General features: G+C 33.9%; 1 protein-coding gene across 1 annotated transcript in view; it reads left to right on the forward strand.

Moving 5' to 3' along the window:
• The window catches only part of HCRTR2 (hypocretin receptor 2), a gene marked incomplete at both ends in the record, with an annotated part of 109,038 nt that overhangs the window by 45,774 nt on the left and 38,238 nt on the right, over window positions 1-25,026 (forward strand). Inside the window, one exon of the mRNA XM_080807046.1 lies at window positions 24,251-24,429. Coding sequence (XP_080663172.1) covers window positions 24,251-24,429 — 179 coding nt within the window. The remainder of the gene's footprint in view (window positions 1-24,250; window positions 24,430-25,026) is intronic.

Here is a 25,026-nt window from a genome sequence, read left to right on the forward strand (position 1 = left end):
GTATTGGGGGCTGTGAGTTAGTGAGAAAGATCAGATAATTTATTCTTTTCATGATTAGTGCAGGTAATTGCTACTTCCCATAACAATCATGCCCCTGGGTTCTTTCCCATGCCACTTCCAGACTACAGTGTCCTTCTGAGATGTGGTATGGGTAAGCACTGAGAAAAAGACACAATTTTGTTGAAAAATATAGTCCCATCAATATTCTACTTACACTAGCATTATACACATTTCAGTAAGCAAAAGTCTATGAAAATTGTAAATAGCACTCACTTATAATAATAGGCATAGACTTAGTTCTGTTCTTGTAAGAGTACTTTTTAATCTTTGACCATCAACGATTTTCATTTTTTCATTTTTTAAAGTTATGGTAACAAAATTAAACATATGGAGAGAATAATACTCTTTTAGAAAGAAGCAAGAACAAAATATCCATATGAAATTATAGTGGATCATTCTCTCTGTTTTAATGGAGAACAGAATTGAAAGGAACACCCACTTTAACAAATAAAAGTGTTGAGGTTGTTGATTTGTCATTCAAACCAAGGCATATTTTTTTAAGTAAAGGAAGCAGGAATTTGTACCAACAAATGTCTGTGTCATGTCTTTTCAAATTAGAAATGTATGAACCTAATACACAGGTTCTTCAGTTATTATAAAGTATTATTTGGCCAAAAAAAAAAAAAAAAGAAGAAGAAGAAGAAGAAAGGAAAAGAAGAAAATGCAATAAACTCATCCATTAAAGGAAAGAGATTGCCAAGACTTGCAAAATTCTGAGATAAGACATCGTGGGCTTATTTTGACAAGGCTACCTTTAATCAATGCTGTATCATCCTAGGTGAGTCTTTCTTCAGTCATACATCTTTTTGTTTGTTGTTGCTCTAAATTTAACTACACCACAGCATATTTCTTGATGGAGATGCCTTAAGCACATCAAATTTAACATTTTCAAAATGAAATTCATAAGCTTCTTACCTCCACCCTGCTTCTCCTACTGTGATTACTTTCTCGATCTTTGTTAATTGTCCACCATCTTATATAGAACAGATGTGTCCTAACCTGTTTTCCTAAACATATTTTTTATGTATCAAATTATTTCCTTTTTTTAATTTCAAAGATCTATTCTGACAGAAACATTTAGTTTCAGCATATAATTAAAAACTTAACAATACTAATAGTTGTTCCAAAGAGCATTCTCTCTTTGTCAATGTGCAACTATTTACATTAATTTGCATGTAATTCACTTTCATATCCATTCACTGGGGTATGAATATTACTTAGTCAAATGGACAATTAATTAATACAATCTTTACATATTCATTCATTAAAATGCACCACACAATTCCTATTTTCTTGGGAGTTCTCACTGAATCCATTGGATGTGAGTTTTGAACAGCTGCAGCCTTTTATGCCATTGCTCTTGTCTAGAGGAGCCAGGTGGACAGTCTTTTTTTTTTTCTCTTGCATCGAGTTAAAATAAAAAATCACTTTCTCTGACATGCTATCTGAAAGGATATCATCTTACCTTACCCAGTGCGAGCTCTAAAATTAGGAGATGTTTATTGATCACTGATTATTGGTCAAGTGACCTATAATTTTATAATTCTAATTCTAATTCTAATTCTATAATTAGAATCTCCAGTGAAATTTTAATTTATTTTTTAAAGATTTTATTTGAGAAAGAGAGAGCACAAGCTGGGGTGAGGGGAGGTAGAAGGAGAGGGAGAATCAGACTACCTGCTGAGTAGGGAGCCCAACAGGGACTTGATCCCAGGACCCCAACATCATTTCCTGAGCCCAAGACAGATGCTTCACTGACTAAGCCACCCAGGCAACACTCCAGTGAAATTTAAAATATATATATATATATATATATATATATATATCTCCAGTGCTAGAAGTCTTTGTTTTTGGATGACAGCGATAACTGGGGGACAATTTTATTAAGCTTCACTCTGTTGAAAACCATATAATTTTTAGTGGATATCTATTGTGCATTTATGTTGTAAGCTTTGTGCCTAGTATCTTAATGTTCATTAAAACAATCCAATGAGACAGATACAAGTATCTCAATCTTATACATGTTAAAACTGAAGCAGAGTAATGTTAAGTAACTTCACAAGGGTAAAAAGACACTGAAACTGGCATTTGAATTTGGTTTTTTTAAATACTAAAATGTGTGACCTTTACCTCCATAGCATCTATTATTTTTGAAGAGAAAAATTTCAATACAAGTAGATTGATGATTTAAAAACTAGACTTTCTTTCAGAAAACAATATTTTTATTTTGCACCAGACTCTTAGCAGTGATTTGGAGAAATAAATGTTTTAAGATCTGAGAAAAGTAAGATACATTTTGCATAGCCAAGTGGGAGACAAAGATATTGAATATTAATGAATCTGTTTTTAAAGGGTTGTTATACAATATTATCAAACTTCGTATGAATGTCAGAATCCAGGAAAAACCTGAAATTAGTAATGCGTGGGAAAGATGCAAATAGTCCCTCTTTCCACTTCTTTACTCAGTTATTGTGAATATATTCAGTGGTGGCAAGTGAAATATGGTTTTAAATTATTTAGTAAGTTAAGCATGTAGTAATAAGTAGCAGATCTACTCATGTCCATTAAACAAAAATCACTATAAATTACAAATCAGTATGTTTTATAGAAGAGACTGGACTTTTTATAATTTTAATGTACTTACACCCCAACAGAAAAGTTTTCCTGCAGTCTCTGGGTCAGGCGAAAACACATTTAAAGTGGTCTGCCTTATTATCCAAAAGGCCATTCTATAGTTTTCAGTCTTCATCAAAGACACCTTCAGATGCAAACTCTTCCAGGGATTTATATGAGCAAAGTGATATAAATAGTGCCAAGGTCTAAGTAGGTACTATGATTTTGAATTCTTTTTCTTAGTTTTCTCTTCCATTTTCAAATAGCCACTATACCAAAAATTTTTTTAAAAGTGTTAAATTTGACCAAGTAGAATACCTAACATGAGAAAAAACTGATAGTACCAGGTGTTGGCAGAAATATAAAGCAACTGAGACACTCACACCTGCTGGTATGAGTAAAAACAGGTAATGCAACAAACATTTTGGAAAACTCTTTGACAGTTATGTGGTAATGACACTCATATGCATACTCTGTGATAGCAATTAGATATGTAACTGACAGAAACTGATACATATGTCTGTCAAAAGGCAAACACAAGAATGTTAATAGAAGCCTTGTTTACAGTAGTCCTGAATTAGAACCAATCAAAATGTCCATTGATAGTAGAGCAAATAAATAATAATCTAATTTATCATTGGAATACCATGCAGTAATAAAAATTATGTAACTTTAACTACCCATATAACGTGAATGAACTTGCAAACATAAAATGAGTGAAAGTCAGACCAAATATAACACATGTATCTTGATTCCATCTAAATAAAGTTAAAAACAGGTAAAAATTAGTTGTGGTGTTGCAAATAAGATTCTTTTGGTTGCAGGGGCATACTGGTGTAGAGGAAATGTGAATAGAGTTGGGATTTTGGCCATATTTTTTTTCTTGGTGTGGGTTGTAGTTACAGGGGCGAGTACACTTTGTCTAGTGACATATTTATGGTTTTGTTCATTTGTACATATTTCTCCATTGTGATACTTAGATAAAACATATATTAAAAGCAACAGCAAAAACAGAAGCAAAAACAAAACCCATTAACATCAAAAGATAATTATACAAATTGACCTGTACAAATAAGTGCATTGGAAACATCTGCTCTCACTTTGTGGCATGCATTTTTATGCATTTTTTTTAAAGATTTTATTTATTTATTTGACAGAGAGAGAGGGAACACAAGCAGGGAAGGGGGGGGGGAGAAGCAGGCTTCCCGTGGAGCAGGGAGCCTGATGTGGGTCTCCATCCCAGGACCCTGGGATCATGACCTGAGCCGAAGGCAGCCTCTTAATGACTGAGCCACCCAGGCACCCATTTTTATGCACTTTTGATGCAGCTTAACTTTAGGGCTGGTTAGTTGATCAAAGTTTTCCTTTGTTTAATATCTTTAAGGAAATCTTTTCAAGAAATGCTTAAGGGAAATCTTCTCAAGAAATGCTTGTCTATCCCAAGGTCACAATGATGGGAGATTTGTCACTCTTCACTGAAAAAAGTGCTGAGATTTTGATTAGGATTACATTGAATCTCTTTAAGTTTAGAGAAAATTGATACTCTTACAATAGTTCTATGAATATGGCTTTATTCCTCCATTTATTTAAGTTGTTTTTCAGTGCTCATGATATTTTTTTCTTTTTTTTTCAAGATTTTTATTAAATTATTTGTCAGTGAGAGAGAAAGAAAGAGAGAAAGAGAGAGAGAGAGAGAAGCAGGCAGAGGGAAGGGCAAGCTCCCTGCTGAGTAATGAACCCGATGTGCGATGGGCAATGTGCGATTCAGTCCCAGGACCCTGGTATCATGACCTGAGCTAAAGGCAGACACTTAACCAACTGAGCCACTGAGGCATCCCTATTTTATAATTTTCTGTGTAGAAGTTGGATGCATCTCTCACTAAATCTTTCCTAGATATTCAATATTTTTATGACATTATGAATGTCATCTTTTTAAATTGCATTTTCTAGCTGTGGGTAGTTTATAGAAACAAAATTAATTTCCTCTATATTATACCTTTTATATATTGATTTAGTGTATTTTATATATTACTTCATATCCAAGTGTGATAAATTCATTTAGTAAAATTAATAGGTTATCTGCTGATTCTTCTATACTTATACTTGCAAAATTATTCCCTCTGTGGATAATGGGTTTTATTGCATCCTTTCTAAATGTTATGTCTTTTATTTCTTTTTGTTACTTTATTGTACAAGCTCCAGCACAATGCTGAATTGATATGGCCATTGGGAAGAATCATTTACTTATTCCTGATCTTTGGGGGAAAGCTGATGAGAATTAGCAAATTTTGTCATTGTTGTTGACAGTGTTTTTCAGATTGAGGAAAAGCCTTTCTATTCCTACAGTGCTAAGAATTTATTAGTGGATGCTGAGTTACAACAAATTGTCTTCCTGCATTTATTGAAAGATCTTATAAATCTTATACATTTTTTCTATTGATATTATGAATTACATTGAGTGACTTTCTCACATTAAGCAAATTTACATTCCTAAAGAAATCTCCTAACTGGTAGTAATGGAATATTCTTATTACACATATCACTAGATTTGTTTTGCTATTTCATTCACAATTTTAAAATTTATTTTCAGAAGAGTTCATGAGTTCATGACTTTCTGCCCTTGAAATATCTTTTCCAAGTCTTTAATACCAAGATTTTTATTGGCCTCATAAAAGATTGGGAAATGTTCTCTCTGCTTCAATTTTGAAAAATGTAATTTATACCTTTAATGTTTAGAAAACTTCATCAGTAAAGTTATAGGGATTTGGAGTTTTCTTTATGGAAAGTTTCTTTTTTCCAATTATAGATTCAATTTTTCAAATTGATATGTCACCTCAGATTTCCTATTTCTTCTTCTGTCAATTGTGATGAACTATATTTTTAGGGAAATTGTCTAATTCATCTAAACTTTGAAATTTAATAACATATTTTCTTATATTTTTCTATGCTTTAATGTACATAAGATTTATAATAGTGTCGCATTTTAAAAATTCTGATTTTAATATTTCTGACTTCTTCCTTTGTTTTTTATTCACCTCGTTATGAAGTTAATCATCTTGACAGTTTTCAACTTTTGGCTTTTGATTCTAGTTCTTGTATATTTATTCCATAATTGATTATTTCAATTCTTTTTTTTCTACTGTCTTTGGTTTTAGTTTTCTGTTATCCTTTTACCATTTTGAAATGAATATCTACATCATTGACTTTCAGCTATTATTTTCTAATAGATTCACTTACAGCTATTAATATATTTTCGAGCATAGCTTATTCATGTCATGAATTTTGGTAGTTTGTACTTTATTATCAGTTCAAAATATTTTAATTTTTATTTTGTTTTAGCTTATGTCTCATGAGTTATATAGAAGTGCGTTATCTAAAATTCAAACATCTATAAATTTTTTCAATTTTTTTATTGTTGAATGTTAGCTTACTTTTACTAAGTTCAAATAAGATATCTATTATGATTTTCATTCTTTGAATTGTGTTGAGACTTACTTTATAGCCCCAAATATGGCAAATTTTGGTTCAAATACAATGCATACTCTAAAATGATGTACATTCTTCAGTTTTGGGATACAGTGTTCCCGACAGATTGAGGTTGAGATTGAAATTTATAGAAATAATAAGTCAAGTTTGCTATTTAAATCCATCTGAAATGGATTTTGTTGTGTTTATTCTACCAGTTACTTAGAAAGATATTTTATAATGTCCCTCCATGAGTCCCACTTTGGCTGTATTATCATTAGCTTTGTAGATATCTTTGAGGCTATGATATTGGACTTGTTCTATCTTCCTGGGGGATTGATACTTTCATCATTAAAAAATTTCCCTACTTATCTTGAGTAATTCTTCTTCCCTTAAAATCTAGTTTGTTCAAAATTGATTAAGCTACATCATCATTCTTTAAATTAATATTTGATTAGGCAAATCTCCCTACTATTGCATTTTTAATTTCATTGTTTCTCTTTATTAAAAGTGTGCTCCTTATAAGCAGCATATGGTTCAGTTTTGTTTTTTTTTTTATTCCATCTAATAATCCTTGGCTTTTAATTAGAGTTTCAGATACCTTTATACTTAGCATAATTACTGGTATTTTGGGGTTTAAATCTACCATCCTACTCTCTCTTTTCTCTTTGTCCCTTTTGTTTAATTTGTTTTCTTGACTTTAACACTTGAAAAAATATTTTTCTCCTCTTTAGCTTGTTAGTTATATATTCACTTATTATTTATATATTTATGTATTTATTTATTTATGGAGGGAGAAAGAGGTGGAAGAGGGTTCAAGGGAGAGGGAGAGAGAGACTCTTAAGCAGGCTCCATGCCAACACAGGGCTCAGTCTCACAATTCTGAGATCATGATCTGAGCCAAAATAAAAAGTCAGAAGCTTAACCGACTAAATCACTCAGGCACCCTTTATTATTCTTTTAGATATTTCCCTGAATATGACAACTCTGTCATGAGAATACATTTCAATATAAATTTGTGTGTTTAACATTTATTAAACACTGCAATAAATTTGGGACACTCATCTAACTTCACTTAACCCTGTTTCCTTTTTCCCTGTTGTTATTAAAACATCACAAAACATGATGATAATGAGATGATGATGATATGATGTTTATCATTATTTTATATAGTCAATGATAATTTATTTTTATCCACATACTTATCATTTCCATTAGTTTAATTACTTTTTATGCTTTGTACTACACCTGAGATGATTTTCTTTCTGTCTAACTACCTTTAGTTTTTCCTTTGGTTCAGGAATGTAGTTGATGAATTCTTTTAGCTTTTGTTTGTCTGAAAACAACTTTCTTTCACCTTCATTTATCAATGAACACTGTACACTGTACACTGACTGTACAATTTTAGATGTTTGCTATTTTCAACATGCTGATGAGAACATTTTATTGTCCTTTAGTTTCTTATTTATTTTCTTTTCAGAATTTAGCTGTCAGTGTCATTATAATGCACTGATAATGATGCATTTTTCCCTTGAATTGAGATTTTTCCCTTTGTAACTGGTTTTCAGCGGTTTTGCTATAATATAACTTTGTGTAGTTTTATATTTCCCCTGGGTTGAGCTTTGTAGCTCTTCTGATACCTGTTGATAGATGTCTTTGGTCTTTTTTTTTTTCTTTTATGGTAAAATATAGTGTACCTAAAATGGATTTTTGAACTTAAGTGCAGGACTACATTTATTTCCATAATAGCTCATATTAAGTTTCCCCCATTGCTCTACCCTAACAAGAACTTTTGAATGATGTGGAATCCAAAATATTGTCTCTCCCAGCTTTGTGCCATCTTCAAGTTTAACAAACATGCCCTTTTATTATATCTTTTAATAATTGCTAAAAATTTTGAAGAATAAGATAATATATTGATTAATTACTAATTTAATCTGAAATGAGATTTCCAAAGATGTGTCCCAGAACTCTACCTTTGGCTTTTAGTTTTTCTTTCTTTTTCTTTAAAGATTTATTTATTTATTTTTAGAGAGTAATAGAGAGTAGAGGCAGAGGGAGAGGAAGAGATAGAGTCCCAAGCAGACTCCCTGCAGAGTGGAGAGCCCAATGTGGAGCTCTCATGACCCTGAGATGATGACTTGAGATGAAATCAAGAGCTGGAAACTTAACCGACTGAGCCACCTAGGCACCCCAGCTATTAATTAGTTTTTGAAGTTTAAAAAAGAATTATTAGATAATAGTTTTCCTGGCTACTACCTTTTTAAATGCTTTACTCTGTTGCTTCTCACATATTGAGAACCCAATTACATGTATTTTAGAATTTGCACCATGAATTACTCATATTCTTTCCTGCATTTTCATTTTTCTCTATTTTTTAGTTTAGATATTTTAATATAAGATTTAGTTTGGGTAGTCCTATTAGATAGTTCTATATAATCTACTAAAACCATTATCATGTTTCCACTTAACACATTTTTAAGTTCTGCAGGTTCCCTTTGAATATTTTCCCAATTCTTTATTAACATTCTACATAATACATAATTTATTATTTATACATAATTATTACATATTTATACATAATTATTATTTATTACTTATTTAAATTCTTTTAAAGTTTCTGAAAACTTTATTCTTTTTTATTATTTTGCTATGGACTTTGGTCACATGGTACTGACTTTTTGTATCCCTGATGATTTTTTTGTTGACTGGGTAACATTTCATATGAAAAGTGTAAAAATTATTTGATGTTATAGGTGATCTTATCTTCTTATATAGAAAATTTGCTGTTGTTTTGGCAAGCTGTTAGTGTTGGAACAGAAAACTTCTATCCAATCAGTAAATGGAGACATTAGGAGCTAAGTGTCATTCTTTAGGAGAGCTTCTTTCCTTCAGGTTCATCCTTACTAGAGTTTGCTCTTTGGTGTTGTGGCTGAAAGCCAGAGTTGTGTACCTAGTTGGCAGACTTTGAGCTCCAATGTGGCCCTCTGTTCAGTAAAACTACTCAATTTCCTGCTCAGATTCTCATATTATTGGCTACCGCTTTTTCCTCTGTGCTTAACTAGTGCTTGCAAATCTCCAAAAGCTTTGAGAAGAAAAGTGTTAAATTTCAGGTGAACATCTTCCCTCTTTTCCTTTCTTCAGAATACTGTCCCTTCAACTCATTGCAAAGGTGGTGTTCCAAGGTTTTAACCAGATGCTGGTTTATATGTGAGGTTTGGTCTGCAGCATGGTTATCTGCCACTACTAGAAACGGAAACTATTTTGTAATAGTAAAACCAATGTTTCCTTCAGTAATATAATTAGTACTTCAGGGGAAAATTGACACTACTTGGATATTTGCCGTCCAAGAATATGTGGCTAAAATCGCGAAGTTCTCTAGGTATGGTGTGGGTCCTTCCCTTTTTACTCTAGTTCTATCCTTGGTTGATCTTATTTACTCAGTTGGCTTTAATTGCTATCTCTATCCTGATTAATCTCAAATATTTACCTATAACTAAAATAGATCTCATGAAATATAGACCCATATATCCAAATGCAAAATGAATATTGACAGTGAGATGGTTCACAGATGTTTCCAACTCACATATGAAAAAGGGAATTCTTCATCTTTTACCTCTATTTCCAGATGAATCCACCTTATTTTCCTTTATTTCATAGTCCAGTGAGCAACATGATTTTGTCCCTACATCCAAGCAAAATACTGCTTATCTTCCTGTTTTTTGAACTCCCTTATCCTCATATCTAATCCCTCACCAAGGCCTTATATTTCAACCTCATTATTATTTTTTGACTTTATTAATTTTCCTCCATTCTTTCATTGCCAACTTATTTCCTTAGAATTCTAAAACAGTCTCAAATTTGGTCCCCCTGTTTCTAGTTTAAGGGCATGTATAATTTCTACATTCTCGCTAAGTCTTTTGAGAAAGGTGGGATCTGGTTACCACCTTCCTTAAAATCCTTCAGTAATTCTCCATAATCTGCAGGATAATGCACAAATGCTTTAACATGATTTATATACATTTTTATAATCCATGAGTCGAATGTGAAGTAAAGATGGAAAAACTAGAAGATAAAAACATTATAGTTAGAAACTCTAATATGAAAAGCAAAAGAGAGCCAAGAACTAGAGTTATAACTTTGGGAACTGGTCTCCTAGAAATGAGAATGAAACTTGTGAAAGTAAGTAATGACAAAGTCTAAAGAATATGGGAGAAAAAGACAAAAGCATTTAAGATATATACATGATGTACAAGGAAAATATTTCTACAAACAAGACCCAAAAGGTAAGCTCACTGTAGGCATTAAGATAAACAGAAGTCAAATATCCAGGAAAGGAAAAGTCGCTTGTGTGTTAAGTAGTACGAAGGGACTGAAGACAAGGTCTGACTCTATGTCTCTGAACTGCTCTGATGATGAGGTAGAGATCCAGATGCCTGCACTGGGGAGAGGAACTTATGGTGATTTATCTGTAAAAAATAATAAGACCTGGATAACCATAAAGTTGATATATCCCCCCAAAGAAATTCCACTAAAGTCAAGTTACAGCTACCAAATATAGTCATTAATAAAACTGCAGATGCTAAGATCATGTTGTCTTCCACCCTCCTAACCTACCTATAGGTCAGCCGTAAAGGCTTAGCAATACCTATTAGTAGCACCATGGTTTTGGTCTCTGGAAGCTCCCATACAAAGTATTGGTGTCAGTTTGTGGTTCACCTGAAAGAAAACATGCCATTCGCAGACAGCCGGAAAGTCAAATCTAGCTTCCCACTTTTCTCACTGTATTTTTAACTCTCTGAAGAATTTCCTTTGGACTTAATTCCTGTAAATTATTATCTCCTTTGTCTTTCTGTTTTATAACATTCTTCTGTGTACAGTTCCTCCCTGCACATTTGTGTTTGTGATGATACTGTCTAAATCTCTTCCCAATTTATAAACTGTGGTTTCTTAATTATTCCCCTACACTACCTCTCTGGTATCAACACCACAGTGACATCATTAGTCTCCATGAGAATTCCCCTGCCTGCATTAGCATAATAAACAGGTACCAGTGAGAATGTATTTGTCAAATTATAGACTTCTATATTTTCTTGAGGAAACAAAAACAGAGATGTATTTTAAATATATTGTTATATTTGCATTTATAGTCATGTTTTTTGTTTGTTTGTTTGTTTGTTTGCTCTCTGTTAATATTAAATATCCTTTTGGGTGGCACATTTCACAAATAATGCCTCTTGGCAGTGTCCCCTCTGTCAGACTTGCAGAAAAAGAAGTGGCACATTTGCTTACTGTTCTTTTGAGCACAGACAGAGAGATTTATAGACAACATTGCCAAGGTGTGGAGTTGGAGAATGGGAGATTGAGCCAGGTATATTGGCCTACTGGCCCAGGAAGAGAAAAAGGCAAAACTAACAGTAGGAAGAGGGGCCAATACCAGAGTTGTGAAGTGCACTAAAGGTGAAAAAAAGGAAAACGCCTCAGGATTTCATGCAATTTGTTTTACCCTTTTAGGGCTAGACCAGAAATGAACTTTCTTGCTTCTTAAATTTATACTCTTTAATGATTCTAGATGCCCCATTCCATGACCTGCTTTCACGATAGATTTCTTGCAGAAGTTAAATATAGACTATCTTCCATGTGTATTCAATTCCTTTTATTGTTGTTGTTTCCATTTAGAAAAATGGTTTTATTTCAGCTAATTCATTTATTTATATGTAGTTTAAAAGATGTGGGCCATTGTATCCTGTCTTAGAAATTGTTTTTGGTCTAGAAAATCCTAATTGAAACAAATATATTTATACCTACATTATAATGAATTTTGCAGATCAGGAGCAGAGCATTTGACTGCATGAAGAATTTTGTAGACAATTTAATGTTTAAAATAACCTTAAAGAACAGGGTAAGCAGTTTCTAAGGCTTTCACTGACACTTTGTGGCAAAGGGTGGAACTACACTTTTTTTTTTAAAGTTTTCTGACATGTTTAACCATCTTAATATGTAATATAATCAAAGAATTACCATCTTATATACCCGTATACATATGTGTAAATAAACAACCAATAAATTAACAATATTTCATTAAGATATATCTAAATTATAATATTACAACATACTAATAAATAATACCTTGGTTTTACAAATAATAAAAAATGTATATAGAATCATGTTATTGTCATCTTAAAACTGCCATTAATACATTAGAAGTATAATATTTGTGAATAATTGCATTTCTCTATTCAGCTATTCATTTAAAAAACTTATGAAATGTGTAATTAAGATCGTCCCCTGGCATTTTCAATCTGTGTTTAAGATTTTTGAGGCACGTAGGTGGCTCAGTTGGTTAAGTGTCTGACTTTTGATCAGCTCTGGTCTTGATCACAGGATCTCAGGTCATGAGTTCAAGACCCACATTTAAAAAAAAAAGATTTTTGAGGGACATCATTATGGTTCAAAAATTTATTTTCCATTTTACGGTCCTTTTATCATGGGAATTTTTTAAATTATGGTAAAATATACATGACTTAAAATTTACCATTTTAACCATTTTATCGTTGAGTGGCGCTGAGTATATTCACATTGGGCAACCATCACCATCATCTCCAGAACTTTTCTGTCCTACAAAACTGAAACTCTCTTCCCCTTAAAAATAACACCTTATTTTCCCCTCTTCCCAGCTTCTGGCAACTACCATTCTACTCTGTCTCAATGAATTTGATTACTCTAAATACTTCACATTAAGTGGAATCATGCAATTACTAGCCTTTGTGTATGACTTAATTCTGTTAGCATAATGTTTATACCTTATTTTAACATTACAAAAATTAAATAGATTTGAAAATGCTTAAAATGAAATTGGTATATGTAACACAGATCTTTTCAAGGTGCTCAGTGACACGCTAATTACTATCACACCTGGTCATCTCTTAATACCAATACTTTTAGTATCCAGAGTTAGGAAATAGCCAGTTTATGTTGGGTTAAGACCCCTAATTTGTAGTACTTTGTTACAGGAGCCCTAGAAACAAATACAGGTAAAATGTAAGAAAAAATGGATACGGTTTATTCCTTGAGTTCCAGAAAAGAATTAAGAAGCCATGGAAATTACACAAAAGCTGATATCAACTTAACATGAACAAGAACTTCCTATAGCTAAAACCACCACAAAAAGAACTCAAGGGCTCTAGCAAGTTGTGATTTCCTCAATATTAAAAATATTCAAATGGAATGGATCAGGAATGTTGCAGAGATGATTTATACATCAGATGTCGATTTAGACTGAATGATCTCCAACTCCCAAGTTCTATGGACCTATATTAAAGGGCTGTCAAACAGTGATATGACAGCTTCCTTTTCAACTTCTATTTCAGAGATGTATTAAGATGGTTGATTCCATAGTTTGGGTATGGTGAATAATGCTATAATAAACACAGGGGTGTATATATCTTTTTGAGTTAGTATTTTCATTTTATGTGAGTAAATACCCAATAGTGGAATTTCATCAGATCATATGGTATTTCTATTTTTAGTTTTTTGAGGAACCTCCATACTTTTTAAAATTTTTTAAATTTTTAAAATTGTGGCTTTTAATATTGTACCAAATTATATTTCACCAATAGTGCATGAGAGTTCCTTTTTCTCTGCATCCTTGCCAATACTGGTTTAATACTTGTTTCTTGTTTTCTTGTTTTTTTTTTTCCTGGCCTTTTTATTTTTTCTTTAATTCCACTTAGTTAATTTATAGTGTTATATTAGTTTCAAGTGTGCAATATAGTGATTTAACATTTCCATACATCACCCAGTGCTCATCACAAGTTCATTCCTAGTCTCCATCACCTATTTCACCTGTGCCTCCAACCACTCCCCTCCGTTCTCTATAATTAAGAGTCTGCTTCTTGATTTGTCTCTGTCCTTTTTTGCCCCGTTGCTCATTTGTTTTGTTTCTTGAATTCCACAGGTGAGTGAAATCACATGGTATTTTTCTTACTCTGACTGATTTATTTCACTTAGCATTACATACTCTAGGTCCAGCCACGTCATTGCAAATGGCACGATTTCATTCTTTTCATGGCTGAATAATATTTCATTGTATATATGTACCACATCTCCTTTATTCATTTGTCAATTAGTGTACACTTGGGCTGCTGCTGTAGTTTGGCTATTGTAAAAAATGATGATCCTATAAACATAGGGTGCATGTATTCCTTTGAATTAGTGTTTTTGTATTCTTGGGGAAATACCCAGTAGTGTGATTGCTGGATAATAGGGTGTTTTTATTTTTAACTTTTTATGGAGCACTAGGGTGGCTTAGTCAGTTAAGTGTCTGCCTTTGGCTCAGGTCATGATTTCAGGGTCTTGGGATCGAACCCCACATCACGCTTTCTGCTTCACAGAGCATCTGCTTCTTCTTCTGTCTGCCACTCCCCTGCTTATGTGCTGTCTCCTCCTTTCTCTCTCACTCTCTCTCTGTCAAATAAATAAATAAATATTAAACAAAACTTTTTGAGGAAAATCTATATGATTTTCCACAGTGGCTACACCAGTTTGCATTCACAGCAACAGTGGGAATGTGTGAGTAATCCTTTTCTCCACATTCTCACCAATACCTGTTTCTTTTGTTGATTTTAGCCATTCTGACAGATGTGAAGTAACATCTCATTGTGGTTTTGATTTGCATTCCCTGAAGGTAATTGATGATGAACATCTTTTCATGTGTCTGTTTGCCATTTGTATGTCTTCTTTGGAGAAATGTCTGTTCATGTCCATTTATTATTTGGATTATTTGGTTTTGAGTTTTATAAGTTCTTTACAAATTTGGGATACTAACCTTTTGTTAGACATTCATTTGCATATATCTACTCCTATTCTGTAAGTTGCCTTTTAGTTTTGTTGATTGTTTCCTTCACTTTGCATAAGCTTTTGATTTTGATATAGTCCCAATAGTTTATTTTTGCTTTTGTTTCCCTTGCTTCAGGAGACATACCTAGAAAAAAGTTGCTACAGTCGATGTCAAAGAAGTTACAGCCTATGTTCCCTTTGAGGACTTTTATGTTGGAATTTTGATAAGGATTGCATTAAATGTATAGATTGCTTTGTGTAGACATTTTAACAATATTTGCTCTTCCAGTCCGTGAAAGGTCTTTCCATTTCTTTGTGTTGTCTTACAGTTTTTTCATCAGTGTTTTATAGTTTTCAGAGTACAGATCTTTTACCTCTTTGGTTAGGTTTATTCCTCAGTATCTTGTTATTTTGTGTGCAATTTCAAATGAAATTATCTTCTTAATTTTTCTTTCAGCTGTTTCATTATGAGTGTATAGAAATGCAACAGATTTCTGTACATTGATTTTGTATCCTGCAACTTACTGAGTTCGTTTATTAGTTCTTACAGTTTTTTAGTGGTGTCTTTGTTTTCTATATATAGCATCATGTCATCTGCAAGTAGTGAAAGTTTTACCTCTTCCTTGCTGATCTGGATACCTTTTATTTATTTTTATTGTGTGACTACTGAGGCTAGGATTTTCAGTACTATGCTGAATAAGATTTATGAGAGTGAACATCCTTGTCTTGTTGTGGCCGTACAGGAAAGGCTCTCAGGTTTTCCCCATTGAGGATGATGTTAACTGTGGGTTTTTCATATATGGCCTTTATTATGTTGAGGTATGTTACCTCTAAACCTATTTTGTGGAGGGTTCTTATCATGGGTGGATGTTGTACTCTGTCAAAAGGTCTTTCCAAATCTACTGAAATGATAATATGGTTCTTATCCTTTCTCTTATTGATGTGGTATATCATGTTGATTGATTTGCGAATATTGAACCACCCTTGCATCCCAGGAACAAATCCCATTTGATCATGGTGAATGATTTTTTTTTAATGTATTGCTGATTCAGTTTGCTAGTGTTTTATTAATGATACTTGCATCTATGTTTATCAGGGATACTGGCTGGTAGTTCTCTTTATTAGTGGTCTTTATCTGGTTTTGGTATCAGAATAATGCTGACCTCATAGAATGAATTTGGAAGTTTTCCTTTCTTTTCTATTTTTTGGGATAACTTGAGAAGAATAGGTATTGACTCTTCTATAAATGCTTGATAGAATTCGCCTGTAAAACCGTCTGGTCCTGTACTTTTGTTTGTTGGAAATTTTTTTGGTTACTGATTTAATTTCTTTGCTAGTAATTGATCTGTTCAAATTTTCTACTTCTTCCTGTTTTGGTTTTGGTAGTTTATATGTTTCTAGGAATTTATCCATTTCTTTTCCTTGTCCAATTTGTCAGTATATAGTTTTTCATAGTATTCTCTTATAATTGTGTTTCAGTGGTGTGGATTGCTATTTCTCTTCTCTCATTTGTGATTTTATTTATTTGAGTTCTTTCCCTTTTTTTTTCCTCATTAGGTCTGGGTAGAGGTTTATTAGTTTTATTGTTTTTTTTTTTTTTTCAAAGAACCAGCTCCTGATTTCATTAATCGGTTCTATTTTTTTTTAAGTTTATATATATCATTTATTTCTGCTCTAATCTTTATTATTTTTGTTTTCCTTCTGAAGGTTTTATGTTTTTTGTTGTTCTTTTTCTCGCTCCTTTAGATGTAAGGTTATGTTGTTTAGTTGAGATTTTTCTTGCTTCTTGAAGTAGGGCTGTATTGCTATAAACTTCCCATTTAGAAACAATTTTGCTGCATCCCAAAGGTTTTGGACCATTGTCTTTTTATTTTCATTTGTTTCCATGTACTTTTTTATTTCTTTTATTTCCTGGTTGACTCATTCATTGTTTAATAGCATGTTTTTTAACCTCCATCTATTTGTGGTCTTTTCAGATTTTTTTCTTGTGATTGATTTTTAGTTTTATAGCATTGTGGTCAGAAAAGATAAATTGTATTACTTCAGTCTTTTTGAATTTATTGAGGCTTGTTTTGTGGACTACTATGTGATCATTTTGGAGAATGTTACGTGTGCTCTTGAAGAGAATGTGTATTCTGCTGTTTAGGATGGAATGTTCTGAATATATCTGTTGCATCCATTTAGCCTAGTCACTCAAAGCCATTGTTTTCTTGTTGATCCTCTGTTTAGATGACTTGTTTTTTTGATGTAACTGGGGTGTTAAAGTCCCTTACTATTACTGTATTATTACTGGTTAGATCCTTTGTGTTTATTATTAACTGTTTAATGTATTTGGGTGCTCTTATGTTGGGTACGTGAATATTCCCAATTGTTATAGCTTCTTATTGTATTATCCCCTTTATTATTACCTAGTGTCCTTTGTCTCTTATTACAATGTTTATTTTAAAGTCTATTTTGTCTGATATAAGTATTGCTAGTCTGACTTTTTTTATAACCATTTGCATGATAGGTATTTCTCCATCCTCTCACTTTCTCTTTTTAAGATTTTATTGACTTATTTGAGAGAAATGATAGCAATAGAGAGAGCACAAGTGGGGAGGAGAGGGAGAAGCAGGTCCCCCACTGAAGAGGAAGCCCAACAAGGGGCTCAGTCCCAGGATCCTGGGATCATGACCTGAGCCGAAGGCAGATGCTTAACCATCTGAACTACCCAGGCATCCCCATCTATCCTTTCACTTTCAACCTGCAAGTGTCTTTATGTCTGAAATGAGTCTCTTATAGGTAGCATATAGATGAGCCTTGTTTTTTTTATCCATTTTGTCACCTCAATCCTTTTTGATTGAAGCTTTAGTCCATTTATAGTTAAAGTAATTATTGATAGCTATGTATTGTCTTTTTATTACTTGTTTTGTAGTTATTTTTGAAGATTTTCTCTGATTCTTTTTTATCTTTCTCTCTTTCATGGTTTGTTGATTTTCTTCAGTGATACACTTGGATTTCTTTCTCTCTATTCTCTGTATGTTTATTAGTGTTTTTGATATGGATTATCATTAAGTTTGTAAAAAACCTCTTCTGCATATAGCAGTCTATATTAAGTTGATGGTCTTTTAAGTTTGAACACATTCTTACTCCTGTCCTCTTCACATTTTAGGTATATATTGTTATGTTTTACATTCTTTTATTTTGTGAGTTCTTTGATTTTTTATAGAAATATTCATTTTACTGATTTTGTGTTCGTGTTTCCTACCTTTATACTACCATTCTTGTTCTCTTCTTTACTCTCAAAGAGTACCCTTTAATATTTATTACAGGGCTGGTTTGTTGTCATGAATTCCTTTAATTTTTGTTTGTCTGGAAAACTCTTTATTTTTCCTTCTATTCTGGATGATAACCTTGGTGGATAGACTATTCTTGGCTGCATACTTTTTCCCATTCAGTACTTATAATACATCATGCTATTCCCCTCTGGCTTAGATAGTTTCTGCTGAAAATTCTTTGCTAGCTTTATGAGTTTTCTATTATAAGTTACCTCTTTTAAGTTTTTTTCTTTGTTACTCTATTTTGCCAGTTTAGTTACAGTATATCTTGGATGGATCAGCTTTTATTGATTTTGATGGAAGTTCTCTGTGCCTTCTGGATCTGGATATCTGTTCCTTTCCCAGGTTTGGGGAGTTTTCAGCTATTATTTCTTCAAATAAATTATCTGCCCCCTTTTCTCTCTCCTTCTTCTTCTGGAACTCCTGTAATCTGAATGTTATTATATTTGATGGAGTCAACAAGTTCTCAAAGTCTATTCTCATTTTGCAAAAATCTTTTTTTTTTCTCCCTTTTGTTCAGCTTGAGTACTTTCCATTACTCTATCTTCTAGGTCATTAAATCATTCTTCTACCTCTTCCAGCCTAGTGTTCATTCCATCAAGCATGTTTCTCATTTTGTTTATTGAGCCTTTTCTCTCTGCTATGTTATTTCTTTTCTGTGTTAAAGATCTCATTCATGTTTTTTACTCTTTTCTCAAGTCCATGGAGTATCCTTGTGATCATTACTTTAAATTCTCTATTGGATATGTTACTTACATCTGTTTTTGCTTAGATCTCCTCCTGTGGCCTTGTTCTATTCTTTCTTTTGGAATAACTTTCGCCATCTTCCTCATTTTGTCTAAATCACTGTGACTTTTTCTATGTGTTAAGAAAGTTAGTTACATCTCCTATTCTTGAAGGTAATGGCCTTATGAAAAAGAGGTTGTATAGTGCCTTGCTGTATAGTGTCCCATGTTCTCCAGGGCCTGGTGCTTCCAGGAGTGTCTCCATGTGTGCTGTGTATGCTCTGCTATTTTGTCCTTGTTGCTTTGTCCTTCAGGTCAGTCATCTCCAGAGGCTTTCATTGCCCATTGTGGGCAGTGTTTGGTCCCTGGCTAGAATGTAACATATTTTAACCAGGTGTGCTCTGGTCTGTTTATGAAATAAGTTCTGTCACTGTGGCTTCAAGAAGTGAGATTCTCCAAAACTCCTGCATTGGGAAACACAGTGTGAGCAAGGGATTGGGCCACTTTTTCTGGGGATGGGGGAGGCATTGTGCTGAGACTGAGAAGAGCAAGATTGGGAGGAGCAGCTCCACTGGAGTTTGATGTGGGTCTTGATGTAAGCAAGTTAGGTAGCCAGTGTGGACATTGTGCTATTTCCCACAGGTAGCCATGTACTTATGCTAAGGGATGGGGGAGGGAAATGGTGTTGCCCAATTCCTTTGTTCCTGGAAGTGTCTCCCCTTGAATGCTGCCTCTTTGGAACATGCTTTGAGATGAATGAATAATCTCCCCACTGTGTGCCCCAAGTACACTTCAGATTTCTGTTTCCATGCTTTATGGCTTCAGACTATTTGCCCTTCCTTTTCTCTAAGAGCAGCCCCAGTGTTCTTCAGGCTCTGTTCCAGCAAAGCCCACTGAATATAAAATTCCAGGCTTTAAGCCCTGCTGTTTGGAAGAACTCACAAAATCCAGCCCCTCTTGCTTTCCAACATAATTGCTATGGAGATTTGTTTTCCCTGTGTACTCCCTTGTGTGCTAGTCTATCTCTAGCTCTTCTTTCTTATGTGATAGGTTTGCAACTGTGGCTACCTCCCCACCACATTGACCATGATCTCTTTCTCTCACAAATTCCATCTCTGCATTTCCTACTCTCTTTTTGTGGCCTCTTCTCTACCTTTAATTGTGGAGTTAGTTCTCCAGTCTTCAAGTCAATTTCTGGGGTACCTAGGATGATTTGATAGTTACCTAATTGTCTTTGTGGGATGAGATGAGCCTAGGTTCCTCCTATTCCACTGCCATCTTCCAACCTCTTTCTCTCTCTTTTTTTTTTTTTATTTTAGCCATTCTAACAGGTATGAGATGATATCTCATTATGTCATTTATTTGTATTTCCCTTTTTCTTAATTTTATGTGTGTGTGTGTGTGTGTGTGTGTTCCAAAATTTATTGTTTATGCACCACATCCAGTACTCCATGCAATACATATCCTCCTTAACACCCAACACCAGGCTCACCTTTCCACCTATCCCCCTACCCCCCAAAACCCTCAGTTTGTTTCTCAGAGTCCACAGTCTCTCATGGTTTGTCTCACCTTCTGATTTTCCCCAACTCACTTCTCCTCCCCATCTCCCAATGTCCTCCATGTTATTCCTTATGCTCCATAAGTAAGTGAAACCATATGATACTTGACTCTCTGTGCTTGACTTATTTCACTCAGCATAATCTCTTCCAGTCCCATCTGTAATGATATGAAAGTTGGGTATTCATCCTTTCTGATGGAAGCATAATACTCCATTGTATATATGGACCATATCTTCTTTATCCATTAGTTTGTTGAAGGGCATCCTGGTTCTTTCCACAGTTTGGTGACTGTGGCCATTGCTGCTATGAATATTGGGGTACAGATGGCCCTTCTTTTCACTACATTTGTATCTTTGGGGTAAATAACCAGTAGTGCAGTTGCAATAGGGTAGCTCTATTTTTAATTTCTTAAGGAATCTCCATACTGTTTTCCAAAGTGGCTGTACCAACTTGCATTCCCACCAACAGTGTAAGAGGGCTTCCCTTTCTCCACATCCTCTCTAACACTTGTTGTTTACTGTTTTGTTGATTTTGGCCATTCTAACTGGTGTGAGGTGGTATCTCAATGTGGTTTTGATTTGAATCTCCCTGATGGCTAATGATGAACATTTTTTCATGTGTCTGTTAGCCATTTGTATGTCTTCTTTGGAGAACTGTTTGTTCATGCCTCCTGCCCATTTTTTGACATGATTATCTGTTTTGTGTGTGTTGAATTTGAGGAATTCTTCATAGATCTTGGATATCAGCCTGTATTTCCTTGACAATTAGTGATGTTGAGCATATTTTCACATGTCAGTTGGCCATCTGTATACCTTCTTTGGAAAAATGACTATTCAGGGCCTCTGCCTATTTTTAAATCAGATTGTTTGTTGTTTTGGGGTTGAGTTGTATAAGTTCTTTATATATTTTGGATATTAACCCCTCGTCAGATGTAACAGGCCTCCAGCTATGGAAGGAGTGAATCATTGAAATAAAAGGCAGAGCCTAACAAATTCACTCAATGATACTGTAATAATAATATAGCAAGATAGATGGTATAGCCATATTTGTGGTGAACGTAGCATGATATATAAACTTGACAAATCACTAAGTGGTATACCTGAAAATAATGTAACATTGTGTGTCAACTATAAAAAAAATATATATTAGGATGGCATAGCACAGTAGATAAGATTTAAATCTAAGCTCTAGCACTTATAAACTATTTGTCCTTAGGTAGTTTCCTTAATCTCTCTAGCCTCAGTTTCACAACTGTTAAGCAGGGATAGTAATAGTAATCACTTAAAATGTAATGAGAATTTAACTATTTAATAATTCATACTGTTTAGAACAGGGCATGACACATAGTAAATAGTAAATAGTATAATAGTATAATAAATAGTAAATAGTATAGAAATATTTCCTAAAAATATACTTTTCTCATATTGGCTAGTCATAATGCATTAACACTGTCTTTCCATCATTGTCTCATTTCCAAAATATGGGGGATTGAGAGTCAATCTAGAACTGCTTGTATTTTTTAAGTCTTATTTTCTTTCCTAAATCCAAAATTGTATCATTTGGACCATTTGTTGACTAAATATCAGTGGTACAATGCATATATTAATTTTCTCATAATAAGCCATGGTAATGTGTTAGTCAACTGCTAGTATGCCTGTGTATGTGTTTGTGTGTGTCTGTGTCTTCAAGTGCTTCTAGGACGTAAATCATTCAGCAGTATCACTTTCAAATAATAAAGACTATGGTTTACCCTAACAAAGTTCATCTGAGTTTTTGGGTATTAATGTTCTGGAATTAGAGAAAGATGTGAAGTTTTCAAAATTAAATCCTCAGGAATTCAGAGATTTTATTAAGTTAGCATCTGTTGGTGATGAAGATAATTTCAGTTTCTTCAGCATATGAAACTTTTATAAAGTGGACATAATTGTCAAAAACAAATCTACTTAGTGACATAAATTTAACAAAATGTGCTTTTATTTCTCCGCTCTGTAAGGTTGCTAATCACTGCATCATTTGGGTGCGTAGGTGACAGCTCTGACAGGTTGATGGTACCCAAGGCAAATTCACAGTTATTGCCATTGAAGCAACCCATCAACAGATGTGGGTAGCAGTGTTTACACCTATATAATTCTTGAGGCAGTGATTATGTAACCTTTGGATACACCAGGCAGAGGAAGACAGAGAATTGAGGAACTGGATGTTCTTTCCATAAAGAGCAACTGAATAAGATAGAACAGCTTTTAAAAATGAGGATAAACTGAGAGGCAACGAGGAAGACTTGACTCTGAAAGTATTTAAAAATGTGTTTGTTTTGAGGTGATGTTTAGAGGTCAAGAGAAACAGAGAGGAAAGAGGATTGAGTCTCTAGAGTTTATATGTGCTTTGTTCTAACTAGTTCACACACACCCCCCCCAACAAAAATATAACCCATTACTTGGTGTTTAATCCCAGTTGTAGCTGTAGTTCTGTGCTTTATGAGCCATTTGTCCCTAGCCAAGCTCCACAAATTCCCTGTGTCTCAATTACTGCATGTATGAAATGATGGTAACAATGTCTTCCCTTGGGATTATCAAGATTAAATGACCTAAGAATATGAACCATATAGATCAGTGTTTGCCAATAATAGGAGCTGAAAAATTGTTGGCTTTTATCTTTTAAACCTCTTCATCAGTTAAAAGTTCCAAATGCAGAGTTTGGGACAGATGGGGTAAACATCATGGTTGAGGCAAACATTGCAGTTCATTGAAAATAGCTAGCTCCTAATTCATCTCACTTCAGTAAATATTTCTTATGTGTCTACTACATGCTGAGCACTGAGGGAATAGAAAAAAGGATCAAAGATCATTCTTAAACTTCTGGGAATTGCAATTCCCAGAATGAATGCAGTATTATGATCCATTGAGAAATGTCTTGTAAGGTAAATGAACTGATGTCAAGCATGGATTTGACATTCACACAGACTGATTCAATGAAAACAGTTTTACATCATCTTCCTTTTTCAACAGTTATTTGTGCTCTTTACAGGATCAGTAACTATTTTCTTTGTATAGTTACTGTCTTGGTCTATTTGGGCTGCTATATCAGAATACCATATACTAGGTGGCTTATAAGCCCCATGAATTTAATTCTTATAATTCTGGAATCTGAGAAGTCCAAGATCAAGGATGTAGCAGATTCAGTGTCTGGTGAGGGTCAATTTCCTGGTTCATAGCCAACAGTTTTTTCACTTTGTCCTCAAGTGGTGGGAGAGTCAGAGGATCTCTCTGGAGTCCCTTTTATAAGGACATTAATCCCATTCTTTTTTTTTTTTAAGATTTTATTTTTTATTTTATTTTATTTATTTGACAGAGAGAGAGAGATCACAAGTAGGCAGAGAGGCAGGCAGAGAGAGAGGGGGAAGCAGGCTCCCTGCTGAGCAAAGAGCCTGATGTAGGGCTTGATCCCAGGCCCCTGAGATAATGACCTGAGCTGAAGGCAGAGGCTTAACTCACTGAGCCACTCAGGCGCCCCACTAATCCCATTCTTGAGGGCTCTACCACCATGATCTATTCACCTCCTAAAACCCACCTCTTAATACCATCATACTGGGTGTTAGGATTTCAACATATGAATTTTGTGAGGATATGAATATTTAGTCCTTAATAGTAACTATTCTTTTTTCCCCCCAAATTAGTTTGTGTGGCAGTGTGGAAGAACCACCACATGAGGACGGTAACCAACTACTTCATAGTCAACCTTTCTCTGGCTGATGTGCTCGTGACAATTACCTGCCTCCCAGCCACATTGGTGGTAGACATCACTGAGACCTGGTTCTTTGGACAGTCCCTCTGTAAAGTTATTCCATATTTACAGGTAATTGTTTTTCACACTTCTTTTTATCCAAACACAGAAGTTACTGAAAAAAGTATTTTCTGTTAAATATTGAAAAGTATTTTCACTTGTAATCATCTTTTAGGTTAACTAGTGAGCTAAGAGACAAATATACTTGCTTACAGAATTAGCAAAGTTGAGAAAAGTAATACTTGATATTTTGGGGTAAATAAGTTAAGTTCTGGGTAAAGAAAAGATAAAGCAACAGAATCCTCAAGTCATTAGATGCTGAACAACCCTTTTAATTCTTTGATGTCTAATTTTTCCATTGTAAAAAGAGGAAATTGAACAAATGAATGATTGAGGCTCTTCTCTTTCAAATAAGCAAGTTCTGTCTATTTTTATAAGTGGTTTTGTTTCACACTGAGAAATTAAAGCTATGTGATCAAAGCAAATACACTAAACAGATTTTACTGTTGGGTCTGAATCATACTATCAGGTTTGGAATCTCTGTTCTGCTTTATTGAATGTATGCCATCGAGACAAATACGTAAGTTTTTTGTGATTCAATTATTAGAGAAGGATAATAATGAATCGTACCATAAAAAATTTGAGAACAAATACTTTCAGAGAATAATT

Source organism: Martes martes (genome assembly GCF_963455335.1).
Source record: "Martes martes genome assembly, chromosome: 6".
NCBI classification, from domain to species: Eukaryota; Metazoa; Chordata; class Mammalia; order Carnivora; family Mustelidae; genus Martes; species Martes martes.